The sequence below is a fragment of the Rhinatrema bivittatum genome, chromosome 7 (assembly GCF_901001135.1).
Source record: "Rhinatrema bivittatum chromosome 7, aRhiBiv1.1, whole genome shotgun sequence".
Lineage (NCBI taxonomy): Eukaryota > Metazoa > Chordata > Amphibia > Gymnophiona > Rhinatrematidae > Rhinatrema > Rhinatrema bivittatum.
In genome coordinates, this window is record NC_042621.1 from 93,293,732 (window position 1) to 93,307,870 (window position 14,139).

Below are 14,139 nucleotides of genomic sequence, written 5' to 3' on the forward strand. Positions count from 1 at the left end.
CCAGGTTACCAGAGGCAGATGTGGTGCAGACATATAGACTAAGCTCCAGGGCAATTTCCTCTCTCTATGAAGAAATCAGATGATATTAATCCTCTAACCATTCGTGGACTTACCATTTCAGACTTGGTCAAACTTCTCAGTACCTTGCATTTTCTTGCCACTGGCTCTTTCCAGAATTCAGTGGCTAAAGTGGCCGATATGGACCAATCAACGTTTTCAAGGTCTTTCAGCCAGGTACTGAGGGCTATGATGAAATGTGTCAAGTATCCACAGCAGCTTACAGAGTAGCAAGAGACGAAGTGCGTTTTCTTCAATATAGCTGGCATACCAAATCAATTGCACCCATGTCAATCTCAGCCCCTCCCACCTGGGACAGAAATGGCATACCTTAACAGTAAGTAGCTGTATATTCACCACTCTCTGAATATACAAGGTATGTGTAATGTGCACATGGAGATCCTCAGTTTTCAAAAAGCAGCCATGACTCTCCATCCTTTTGCAGTCTGCTCTAGCGTGAAATTTCACTGAAGGGAAATATGGCAAAGGCTGGTTCCTCTAAGTTTGAAATAAAAGTCAAAGCAAAGCATAAGCTGAAATGTAAGCCCTCTGGGGTGGGTAATGAAAAATGGGAAAAGTGCACACTTTCTGGTTCATGGTGCCAAAAGCACTGCTATTCCACTATACAATCAAATGTTAGCTGTCTGGGGTTAGTACATGTAAGCTCTCTGGGATAGGTACTGAAAATGTGGCTAAACAATGCTGTGATTTTAGGACAGTTGGGGTTTGTGCCACTGACCCTGGAGGTGGTTGGTGTTTTGGAGCTCCGCAGAAAGAGCTATTTCACCTGTGGAGAGCTGGGGAAGCAGTAGAATTGTTACTTTACCAGATATTGTAGACTGCATTATACTCAGATTTGTTCACGCAACCCGGTGCGAACAAATCTACGCCCGATTTTATAACATGTGCGCGCAGCCGCACACATGTTATAAAATCCAGGGTCGGCGCGCGCGCAAGGGGGTGCACCTGCTCAGAGGTGTAACTTGCACGCGCCGGCTCTCCATCCCCCAGCCCGGTGGCTGTTCCGGAGGTCTTGGTCCCGCCCCTGGGCCGGCACCCTGACCACGGCTCCGCCCCTGGAGCGCCCATTTTTTCAAGCCCCAGGGCTTACATGCACCGCCGAGCCTATCCGAGATAGGCTCGACGCGTGCAGGGAGAGGCAGGGGTAGGTTTTTGGGGGTTACGTGCTTATCTTAACGTGCATAACCCTTTGAAAATCTACCCCCAAGTCAACTTGATTAATTGCAATTTATTAACTTCTCAAGAAAACTTGTCCAAACATTTTTTAAACCCCGTTACACTAACGTCTTTAACCACATCCTCTAGCAATCAATTTCAGAGCTTAATTGTGCATTGAGTGAAAACATTTTCTTCTATTTGTTTTAAATGTGCTACTTGTTGTACTTCTTTCCAGATCATGAAGGTTATCATTTAAATCTGATAAATACCTGTAGTCAATTTTTCCTACAGCACCAGGGTCACATGTTGAAATACTAGCCCTCTTCCTTTTTGGAACATTGGTTGAAAAATAACCAACAGAAGATCAAATGACTGGATTTTAAAAGAAAAACTCTATGAATACAGATGCACATGGCAGCTGACAAAAAAAATAAAATACATAAAAAAAAAACAAAAAACGGTGAACTAAGTGGACTGCCACAAAAACATGCAATTTTCCCAAAATTCTTATAAGAGAAAAGATGCAACTGTTGGGTTCCACAGAAAACAAAGACCTGAGTGGAGTTCTGTGTGATGTGTGTGAGGCAGGGAGGAATGAATATGCTCAACAGTATGTGCCAAAATCTTCTAGAAGCCATTAAGTAAACTTCACTGGCCCAGGCTCTGTTGGATGATATTACCCACCTGCAAGAGCTTCACATCCTGCTTATCCCTTGCACATGCCTTAGTTTTATATATTTTAATTATTGTATGCTTACTGTATTCTATAATTGACTGTTAGCAAGCTGACAAAGGTGTTTTATTATATCTGTGTGGTAGAGAAGATTTGAGAAATGAATAAATACAAATATTTACTACATGGGAAAACTGCCATATTAGTCTCCAGCATTATATTGTAGAGTAAGACAGACCACCTAAGATGCTGCCAAGTTCAGAATAGTGTCACAAATCAGTTTGGCTGGAATGTCATAAAATATAACCATTGTGAACCAATCAGATCTAACCTGAGGCAAATGTCTGACATATCTGTAAACATGGCTCATCCCTAAGGGTCAAAAGCATTACAGTGGAACAGTGTAAAAATTTTGGTATAGTACATTGTTGCCTGTGTACAACTTTGTTAAAATAGTGTGACTGCTATATTAGTCTACTTGAATGTGCAAAAAAAAACAAAGGCCAATAAACAAAAAAATAATTTGATACTTTTTAATTGGACAAAATACATTTCTCGATTAACTTTCAGGAGTTGACTCCCTTCATTGGGTAAAACCAAAAAGAGCAGATCAAAGTGAAAGATAACGTTGCCTGAATGTTATCCTTATTTGTTTTTTTTTTTTTTTGTTATTGACCTTTATTTCTGTGTACAGCTGAAATGTTTCTTTCATGGAGTCTGCACTGGATGCTAGTTAGATTAAGTAATTGTGCAATACTGTCATGTGCATGCAGAAATGGCTGTGTTCATTATATTTCTTGACAGACTGTAGAAAGCATTCCATTCTTCAATGTCAAACCATGTGGATTCTTCACTACATCAGAAAACAAACACTGGATGCAAATAGGAAGGCAGAGAAAACAAAATGTAACATCAGTATAGCAGGTTACTCAAATCTATTTTTTTCTCCTCTCACACTAATCTAGTGTATGCTACAGTCAAGCATGCCCATGCCAGCAGGTACTCGGCTAGTATGATCTCTCTCATTCAACACCTTAATTAAGAAAAAAGGCACCTGCAAAAATTGGCATGCTTTTAACTAATTCATTACTATAGAACAGCTGGAGTGAAAGTCTTAAGATTTTAAATTTAGATTTTAATTTAACTTTATTTTACATACAGTAGCATCTAAAATATACAAGCCATCTCATAGTATTTACTCACATAGTCCCTTAACAGTGGATTCTGATATAGCCTCTTGCAGTCTGAGCAACAAAGCAAACAAAGCTTGTTGCCTTCAACTAAATCATAAGATTGGGCCTTAACAATACTGGAGGTTTGATAGGTTTTGATACCATTTAGGACTCCATATAAAAAAAAAAACCTTAAAAAATCACAATATGTCACTGTGAGTGGCAGAGTTCATTTATGCCTAATTAGGAAGATATTTATCTTTACCTTTTGATGCCAATGTTCAAGAGGCCTATGGCACCTCTTCCTACAACCATAGGGAAATATCAAGTTACTAGAAGCCAGTACAGGCTGTCCCAGAAAGAATATGTTCAAAGCAGCTTTGATAACTGCTGTTCTGAGAAATCTTTTGGAGAAGCGAAGACAAGGAATCACAAAAAAAGCAACAGTTCAGCTAGATCTGAAATATAACTGGATATGCAAGCAAACACACTTGCATCTCCACTTCAATATAGTATTATAGTATTTTTATGAAAACTAAAAGCAACAATACAAGTCACTCTATTTAATTCCTTTGATACTAGCCCATAATAGAAGTGGAATATGCTATTAGAATAACGTTTATATTTTCTTTTGAGTATTTATTGTAAAATAATTTTGTCCTGGAAATTAAGTACCTGATCATGAAGCACCGTTGAGCTTTGTATTTGCTTCGCTTAAGCCTAGTAAAGCAGATGATTACCATCAGTCACTTGAGCAACAAGGAGATACAGATAAGTACAGTAAGCTATAAAATGGACTTAATATAGTATTCCTGGGTAAATGGACATTGCCTTAATTTAAAAAAAGGCAAGATTTATTTTAAAAGCTGGACTGAAAGCTGCACCTGGGGAGTTTTGGGTGGCCTGTTGCAATACTAGAGCCCTAATATGCTTTGATATAATGGTCCTGGGTGAAGCCGGCCACTGATGCCTCTTTAGATGTGAAAGGCTTTACTCTCATTTATCAGCTCTCTCTCACTGGTCTGAACAGGGACTAATGTATCTTGATTTGTTGCAGACTTTTTAGTTAGTGAAAACTTCATTTCAGTGCATGTACCTGGGGGCATTGTCTGGTGGGTTGTCTACACATCCATATACTGTGGTGCAGGAGACCATTGCTCTAAGCTTTCTATTCTTCAGAGACTGCTGGGTATGAGCATATCAATAGAAAACACTTTCAGGCACTGGGAAAAGGTAGGATGACCACCCATTCCAACAGCAACATAACTAGTACATTGATGAAACTAAAACAGTTCAACCTCACATAAGTCTTTCCCCTAAATCTTGGTCAGAACGGGGACCAAACTGCCTGCTGTAATCATCCTAGGAAGTCTTACAGAAAATAAAAATAGTGAGGCCAATATTCAGTGCTACTTAGATGGATAAGTAGGGACTTATCTGGCTAAGCAGATAGCTGGATAACTTGTGGGTGGGTAGATCAGGGCAGCGCTTCTTATCCAGATAACCAGATAAGTGCCATACAGCAGACCTAACTTAGCCAGATATAACATCCGCCGAATGTGTTGATATTCAGCAGCATAACTGTGCTGCTGAATATGTCATGTAAGTTATCCAGATAAGTTTTTATCCAGCTAACTTAGGCCTGGATTCTCTAAGGTCGCAGACTTTAGAGAATCCAGCGGTAATGAGGGGTGCGAAGTGGGGGGGGCAGTCCTGCGACAGCCAGCAGCGATCGCTGCCGGCTTTCACACCGAATAACTACACCATAAAAGATTCAACACCATACTAGAAATATTTTTAAGCTATAACAAGCTAGTAGAAATTTATTACAGCTAAGTAAGGAGGTCATTCTCTAACGCTATCGCACGCAAAAAGGGACGTTTCGCACGCAAAAAGTCACTTTTCGCATGCGATAGCTAGCTCAGGGTAGAGTCGGCCCCGGTGCCGCCCCGACTCCTCCTCTTCTGGGGCAGACTACGCCCTGAGCTAGGTATCGCACGTGGAAAGGGACTTTTTGTGTGCGATAGCATTAGAGAATGACCCCCTTACTTAGCTGTAAATAAATTTCTACTAGCTTGTTATAGCTTAAAAATATTTCTAGTATGGTGTTTTATCTTCATGCAAACTAGTGCAAAACAGCTATATACCGTGAACTGAATTGGAAAGCACACAAAGGGCTGCCTTATCAGATACCACAGATTAATTGGCCACTCTCGGGTAGATTTTAAAAGGGCCGCACGTGCACCCATAAACACGCGTATCTCACAGAGCGCGAAGATACACACACACTATAAAATAATGCAAAACTTCATGCACTTACGTTTGAAGCTTTACGCATATATGTTACACTTGCTCGGGGGGGGGGGGGGGGGGGGGGAGGGGAAGAGAGAGACTTTTTATAAGGCTCACACTGATACTCTATATATGGACCATTGTCATGTTGATTTGTCATCAACTCCTTTTCATCACTTATAGGTTCTAAAATTCTTTAATGATGACAATTTTACAATGAATACCTCTGAATGTTTCTAACACCCCCCCTAACCCACCTCAGTCTGATACTCTATATATGGACCTTTATAATGGTCCATATATAGAATATCAGACTGAGCCTTTTAAAGAATCTCTCTCTCTCCCGATGTTCACCAGACTCCCACGTCTACTGAGGAGCTGTAGCAAAGTGATATGTGTAACATACTTGCGCTGGCTGAGGAAAATTAGGGGTTATGAGCGTCCTTGCTGGCCTCGCCTCTTGAACGTCCATGCCCTGCATACATCGATGTACACGCGCCCTTCCCGGCTATTAAAAATTTGCATAGCTCCCATGCGGCCCACTTACCCGCAGATGTGACCATTTTTGCACGCACAAGGCTGTTAAAATCTACCTCTTAATTTCTAATTGTTCTTCTAAACATTTTACCTAAGGCACTACACTGGCTCTTGGAAATATGTGTGCAAGTATCAATAAAATGTGAATATTTGGACTTCTCACCAAAATAATGGATGATAGTTTACAGAGGATTACAGTAAGCAAGTCAGCAAGCAAGAAAAAAATGGAGTATCTATTGCAAACTACAGGATACGAACAAAATTAAGTATTATAAATTATATCATTTATAAAGTATTATATTTAGTTTCTATAACTATGATTTCATTTCAGATCTACTGAAAATTTAAACTATGAAAAATGGAAATGCCCTCTAATGCAGATCGTTTGTATCAAAACACAGACCATGTCAGGGTTACAGCACTGGGCATATGGGGGTTAAATAAATGAACACTTCAAGACAAGATAAGCACTACTGCTTCACATGCAAAAAAAAAAATAATTTTTGAAAAAACTGCGAATAGGACTGAACCTATGATTGGTTAAAAAAAGAATTGAAAAGAAACACAGTAACCAGAAGTTGGCTTGTGTGTGTATTATAAATGTAAACAAGACAGCAATTATTTTTAAACACTTTTAAGACAAAAGTTATATTTGAAAGTTCAATTTATAACCATTCTGGTGTATAAACTCATTGAGGAGAAAACATTTTGTAAGATGAGTAGACAGTAACAAGATCATATAATAGTGCATGACAGATCATGTACAGTGATGCCAATTTTCTCAGTAAATGTTCTGTTTAACAAAAGTAAAATGATTTCACACCTCATTCTAGTTAAAGCAGCAGTACTACTAATACTAAAAAAATAAAATAAATCTAACTGCCTGTTCTTTGGTTCTGTCTTAATCTTACTTCTCCTTTCTTTTCTGTCCATAGGTAACTTTTTAAATTAAAGTTGCATACCTTTATGTCCATGCTACCTATTCTTAAATTCCTCCTCTTGTAAACTCCTTTTTCATTTGTTTATATGCCAGAGATTTCCAATTATCACCACAAAAGCATCTCACTCTCACAGTACAGTGATTTAGTAAGGGAGTTAAGAAAACACTGTATATTTCCTTTACAAAATAAGTCAAGAAGAAAGGTAATCTTAATGATTTCATTTATGCTGACTGAATAAAAAAAGTTGGTAGTCCCACTGTTTTAAGACATTAAATATTAATGGAAAAAAAAAAACATACCAACAGAATAGAAATGGATTTTTTTTTTAATGGTACTGTATAAGAAAAACTGGAGGCTAATATAATGGAAAAAAAAATTTAAAAGCACTAACATTTTCCATTCCACTGTCTGGAACAGCTCTGTAGGCTCATTCCACTGTTCAGAGAGTAGAAAGTTAATCAGGCTGCAGGATAAAAACATCACAATAATAATAAAAAAAAAATCCTTTTGTCAACATTTTTCTCTACATCTTAAAGCTGTGCTCACAGAGACGGCTTTGTTTCACCACATCCTCCTCCTGGATGCACGGATTTCAGTTGTAAATAAAATTGAACCTAAAGAATAAAAAAAAAAAAGGAAAAAAAAAAAAAAGGAAAAAATTATGAACACAAATTGAGCTAAAGCAAGTTGCTTATCTGTAAACAGTTCTCCATACTCAGCAGGATGAATTACCCATAACACATGGGTGACATCATCCAACAGCACTGACAGACCTAGCTCATAGAGCTCAGACTTAATTGAGCTGGAGATTCCATGTAAACTGCTACCTCATGAGCCCCACAGCTTAAGGTTTAGTGAAGCAGTTGACTCTCCAGGGAAGCAGGCAGATGTTAATTATGGCTAACTCCTCCTGCTCTTTACAGAGAACCATGTTTACAGGTAAGCAAACTCGCTTTCTCCTTAAACAAGCAGGCATGAATTAACCATAACTCAAGGGGAGTCTTGAGCTGAGGGCTGCAAGGCAGAACAAATATTTAAAGACAACCCATCCTCACCAAGTGGAGAGTGGACTATTGGGTGAATAGGCTGCACAGAACTGTTTGTCCAAAGTTAGTTTCCTCAGGACATGTTATCCAAGTAGTAATGGAATGTGAAGGTGTGAAATAAATGCTCAAGTACCACTTTGCAAATGTCTTAGATAGAAGTGGCCCTGAGATCAGCAACTAAAGTCACCAAGGCTCTCACTCGATGAGCCTCAGAGTCTATAAGCAAGCCAGCATGCAACAGTGCGCTATACAGTCCGCTGGCCAACTAGAAAAAGAGTTAAATTGAGAAGGGTAGTTGCCAATCAATTGGGATCAAAGGATATGAACAGTCAAGAAGCTTAACAGAGAGGCTGAACCTCCTTCAAGGTTCCTTAAAGAAATGTGAATGTGGTCTCCTTTGTGTGCATGTGGTCTTGGAAAGAATGTAGGTAGCATAATACCACTATCAGAAGCAACTTGGGTTGATTTCATAGAATCACCCTATTAAAAAATTGAAGGTATTGGAATATGAAACCACAACCTGTAGTTCACTTACTCTCTATGCCAAATTGATGGCCATGAGAAACAACCCTTTCCAGATGAGAAATTTCAAGTCCACCGACTCAAAAAGTTAAATGAATTGAGCTAAGAGTACACTGAGGTCCCAAGGCACTGGATGTTTACGGACTGGAGGCTTAGAATGACACAGTTCTTTCATTAACTTTGATACCACAGGGTGGAGAAAGAGCTGGGTCCCTTCCACCTTCTGTTTGTTCATGTAGAGCATGGCCATTTGGCTTTCCATCTGGATTAAGATTCTCTTTCCCAAAAGGAGAGAGGAAGCCCTTGCAGCATAGCAGATGGCTCGCAGCTCCAGACGAATGATTTGTAAACAGCTCTCAACTGGGAACAACGATCCTTGGGTCAACTCTGCACTGGTATGCACTCATCTATCCATTGATGGAGGTGTTGGTAGACAAGAGTCACTTGATGCAGCGGAATCCATGAGACCCCCAACTTTAGAGCTTCCAGATTCATCCACTACTGAAGGGATGTTCTCATCGCAGGAGTCACAGGTATTTGATAGGATAATGGCTGACAGAGCTGATCCTATTGGCTTTGGACACTCACTGAAGACCCTGCAGGCACAGATGAGTCAGAGAAATCACATGCCCTGCAGAGGTCATGTGTCCTAGAAGGACCAATCTTGCTGACAATTGGTTTAATTGATGAAAAGACCTTAGTAGGCCCATCAGCAATGTGGCTCTTTCAATGGGGAGAAACGCTTTCTCCTGAAGCGAGTTTATCCAGACTTTTATGAGCTGAATTCTTTGAGACAGAACCAGGTTTGTCTTGGCAAGGGTGACCATGAAACCCAGGGACTGGAAGAGCCATATGGTCTTCAAGGGACTCCAGAAAGAGATGGATCCATCATTAACCAATCATCCAGGTATGCAGACATTCTGCTGACAAAATTGTGCTAACAAGGCATTCTGTGAATGCCTTCAGGGCCACCAAGAGGACAAAAGGAAGCACCTTGTATTGGTAGTGCATGTCCTTCACCACCAACCTGAGGAATTTCCGATGGGCGAGGTTTATGGAAATAAGTGCATAAACATCTTTCAAATCTAGAGCATACATCTAATTTTTTAGTTGAATGAAAGGAAGAATTGACTAGAGGATAGTCATCTTGAACCTCACTCTAACTAACAATAGGTTCAGTCTCTGCAAGTCCAGTATAGACTTCAATTTCCTGACTTTTTGGAAATTAGAAGATATCGGGAATAGAATCCCTGGTCACACTCCTGAAAAGGGATAGGCTCTATTGCCTTCTGCTTATGGAGTGACTCCACTTCCAGCTGCAGCTGGGCAGACTGTGATGAGTCAGAGTTGAAGACTGAAATCCATTGTGTCAGGAGGAGGGCATGAGAAGCGCATGTAGTAGCCATACTCCACAATTTTCAGGACTGGTCTTCAGTGACATAGAGCTATCCTGGAAGGAAGGACTGATCCCTTTCGCTCACCAGAGTAAATGGAGAGGTGGGTCTCAAAGTCGCCAATAACTGGCCCCAGGCTTAGGCTGTATCTGATGTCTTTCCTTCTGATGACCTTCAGCGGGATGCTGCTGAAGAGTGGGAGGAGATCAATGATTCTGAAAAAAAAGGGAAGGGGTATCTTTGGAAGAATGGATGTTTACAGGAAAAAGTAACACTGAACAGTTTGGTCTCCTGCCACAGCTGATAACTATAAGGTAGATTGGTACTCCTGAATCAGAACCACCATCTCCTAAACTTTGTCACTTGTACAGCATATATCCACAAGATGATCATGTACATCTTTTTCAGAGGTCATTCACTTGCAAGCTCGCAAGTCTTCGGGCTCTTATGGAAGCAGCCAAAGCCCTGGCCATGATATCATAAGCTTCATATACGGAACAAGATGCTTCTTGTATTCCTCCACTGCTTGATGGAAGTCTGCCTGCTGTGGATCAGATGACTCTGCCAAAGGCTTTGGCTTTTGCATACATTCACGCAAATATTGCATCAATAGAGCTGGGTAAGCTGCGATCTGAGCAAACACATCCAATGCTTTCAGGTCCTTCCCAGGAAGCATGCTGGAGTGTTCATGAGTGCATTTGGCACATTTCAATGCAGATTCTACCACCACAGAGTGGAGTGGTAGTTGAAACACACCAACTACTAGGGATGCCAGTATCCTGTATCCCGTTTCTAGGCCGCCAGAAGGCACAATGTTGATGTCTGCCATATCCTCATCTGCAGGTCCTTGAGGAGTTTGTAAACTGGGATAGCTTCAGAGTTTGTTGGAGGTTGAAGGAATGTAAAAAAAGCCCTAAATCATCTGTCTCAGGTCCTTTTTCCTTCCTGTCACTGACAACATCTTTGCTATCCAAAAACATGGCAGAAGCAGAGATACATAGGAGGCTAGATATGCAGAGGCAAGTCTGGCAGGAGATCTGAAGGTATCCCTGTGGAATCTTCCTCCTCTCCTGACTACAGGGAAGCACAAAGCAACAATCCTGACAATGATAAGTGTGACTAAGGAGGAGATCTCTGCTGGTCTGAGGGGAAAACATCTGGTAGGAATGCTGAGTGCACTGATCCCATGTCTTCCCCTTCCGATTCATGAAGGGATTCCCATGAAGGATAATGCACCACCTCATGGTGAAAACTTACTCCCAATTATGGGGGCTTTTGATGAGTGGTACACACCAATATGGGACTTTGGATGGTCCGCTAAGTGGGAAAATTTCCTCCACCTTGGACAGGAGAGGCTCTAATCTCCCTCTCTGGTCTTCAGGGCTTGAGGTGACAAAAATTCTTCACTAGCTATGATAGTTGGCTAGAGGACTCTCTGTGCCAGAGAGAGATGAGAGATATCCATTTTAGAAACCCTGATCAGCTCATTCACACTATGGATTGCCTACAAAGCTGAGAAATGAACTCCACACTGTAGCAGCTGCCTCTGCTGGGGCAGTGACTGGCTCCGAGATGCATGATGCCACTTGCATCAACAACTCCTGTATGGCACTTTAGTCCAATGAAGGCAGCAGCAATGTCTACTGTGTCTCAGCAAAATTCTTGGGCTTATTGCTGAAGCTCTTCGCTCCAACACAACTGACGGCGCCTTCGCATGCCGCATCAAGTGTGATGATTGCGCTCTAGAATGCAAGATCAACACCAATGACAAAAACTGCCCTGCTCAGCCTAAGATCTAGATAAAATAAATGGCTCAGCACCATGGGGATGGTTCCATGATGGGACCTGCATTGATGAGGCTCTCTCTTACCTCTGTTTTGAAAGAAGCCTTCTCTGGTAGAGCCCTGCACCAAAGGCACTGATTATTTCTTTGGCTCCAAGGGGAATAGCCCCAAAGGAAGCTCCTCACATAACCTAGGCACTCTTTTCAGTGCCTTACCTAGTGCCACAGACATCTGTGCCATACTGAATCCCTGATCTAATGGGAACCAGTGCCACAGCAGGATGAGATTTCCCATACTTGCAGAAACAAGAAGGGTAAGATTACAGTCTCAGTTTCCTATGCCGCGAGTCCTATGATGCCTCGCTCCTGGATGAGGAGTGGATCCACTGCTCAGCCTCATGAAGAGACTTTGGGTTATTATCTGTTAGTGCCTTCCTTAGGGCCTCTATTTTCCAGGCACAGGGGTTGCTGTGCATTAGAGGACATCCGACCACAGCTGTAGCAGTTGGAGGAGTCATGGCCCAAGTCAAGGCCCAGGCATTGATAGTAATTGGAATGCATGTTTGTGATGGTCATTTTGCCCTCACAGACACAGGCCTCAAAGTCGCTGACCACAGGCTTCCTGGCCTTTAACATTTTTTTTTTTTTTTTTAAAGAACCTAAAAGTTTGTTTGCGGGGCTATCTAGGTAGTGGCTGAAAAATAAAAGAAGCAACGAGGCAGTAAAAATAGAATTATGACCAAAAATCAAAATATTTTAAGACTGGGATACATCCATATGGTACTCCTGGGAGAATTCTGCACTACTGCGGAGCAAAGAATTTGTGCAGAATTACCATTTTTTGCACAGAAAATAGCAGAGGAGACCCCGGCATGCTGCGAACAGAGCGCGTCCTGCGGCACACGGGACATGCTTCATTCGCAGTGAAGACGAAGGCCCAGCGCGCCGTTCGCAGCGAAAAGGGAAGGCCCCCGTGTGTCGTGAACGGACTGTGCTCTGCTCAAGGCGAAAATGGAAGGCCCGTGTGCCGCGAATGGCGCGTCCAGGCCTTCACCTTTGTGGCGAACAGAGCGCATCCCGCGGCACACGGGGGCCTTCCCTTTTCGCTGTGAACAGTGCGCCGGGCCTTCATCTTCGCCGTGAACGGAGCGCATCTCGCAGCATGCCGGTGAGAGAGAATTTGTGTCAGAGAGGGGAGGGTGAGAGAGAGAGGATGGGGGGATGCCGGTGAGAGAGAAAGTGTGTGTGAGAGGAGAGGTGGTGTGGGGGAGGGAGAGAGACAGCTTGGTTGGTAAGAGGGGGAGTGTGGGTGAGAGCAGGAGGGTGTGAGAGAGCATGGGAGGTAAGAGAGTGGGCTGGGGGGATGCTTGAGTGTGGATTTCAGAGAGAGGAGATTGTGAATGAGTGTGTATGTGTGTGAGAGATTGGGTGCTAGTGTGCATGAAAAAGGGATTGTGTGTATGTGAGGGTGCCAGCCTGTGTGAAGGGATTGTGTATGTGTGAGACAGAGCCTGTGTGAAGGGGTGTGTGAGAGAGAGACATGGGTAGCCTGTGTGAGGATGTATGTGTGAGAGAGAAAGGGAGCTTGTGTGGGTGTATGCAAGAGAGAGTGCCCTGTATGAGGGTGTGTGTGTGTGTGTGTGTGTGTGTGTGTGTGTGTGTGTGTGTGAGTGTGAGTGTGAGTGTGAGAGAGAGAGAGAGAGAGAGAGAGAGAGAGAGAGTGTGAGGGAGCCTATATTAGGGTGTATGTATGTGGAAGGGACACTTACAGTGAATTTCTAGGAAATTCTGCTCAAAATATTTAAAATTCTGCAACTAAGTAATACAGTTTTCTGTAATAATTTAAAGTGTAAGACTGTCATGTAAATTGTGTTATTTTGACCAATATAAAGTCTGTAGAATTTTCAGTTTTTGTGTGCAGAATTCCCCCTGGAGTAATATGGTAGCTCAGATGAAGCAGATTGAGGGCTCTTGAGGCAGTATGTGCATGCAGGAATTCCGGTGCATGCTCAAAGTCTTTACTGAGTTCTGACAGCTGGGTCCATGTCAGTGCCATCAGATGACATCACCCACGTGTTACAGCTAATTCATGCCTGCTTGTTGACAGAGAAACTTTAGGCCTTTTTTTTACTAAACTTTTTCCCTCACAGACACAATGAAAAAAAGAAAAAAAGCCTTAGCAAATTATGCTCTTTGTAAAATTGTTTTCCTCTGGTTCACCTTCTTGTCAGATCAGAATCTGCTCTAATTCTGCTCCCTAGCATTTATGAAGCAGGAATCACGGTTACCAGGATATTTTTCACCCCACTGAAGATGCCCCACCTTTTTTCTCTCATTACTCGGTCATCACAGCTACAATCTTTGGTATGGAGCAAAAGCCTATGTAATAGTGTTATTTTTAGGAAATTTAAAAAAAGCATCATGGCAGCAGTTTTGTCCCCTCACTAAGCATGGCTTTATGATCCCCTGGTTTTCCACTTGACCAATTATCTTCAGATTTCCTGGCTTTTTTAAGTTCACTGCCTTTTTGACATTTGAGGATC

At 41.9% G+C, this 14,139-nt stretch overlaps 1 protein-coding gene across 2 annotated transcripts in view; it reads right to left on the reverse strand.

The window, feature by feature from the left end:
- Window positions 1–2,428: 2,428 nt before the first annotated feature.
- The window catches only part of NUDT21 (nudix hydrolase 21), a 124,522-nt gene continuing 112,811 nt past the window's right edge, over window positions 2,429–14,139 (reverse strand). Inside the window, exon 7 of one of the 2 annotated variants that reach the window (XM_029608714.1) lies at window positions 2,429–2,781. In XM_029608714.1, the coding sequence (XP_029464574.1) occupies window positions 2,763–2,781 (19 nt within the window). In that variant the 3' untranslated portion in view covers window positions 2,429–2,762. Of the gene's footprint in view, window positions 2,782–7,158; window positions 7,466–14,139 lie in introns of those variants that run through there. The other variant, XM_029608713.1, reaches the window with a different exon arrangement.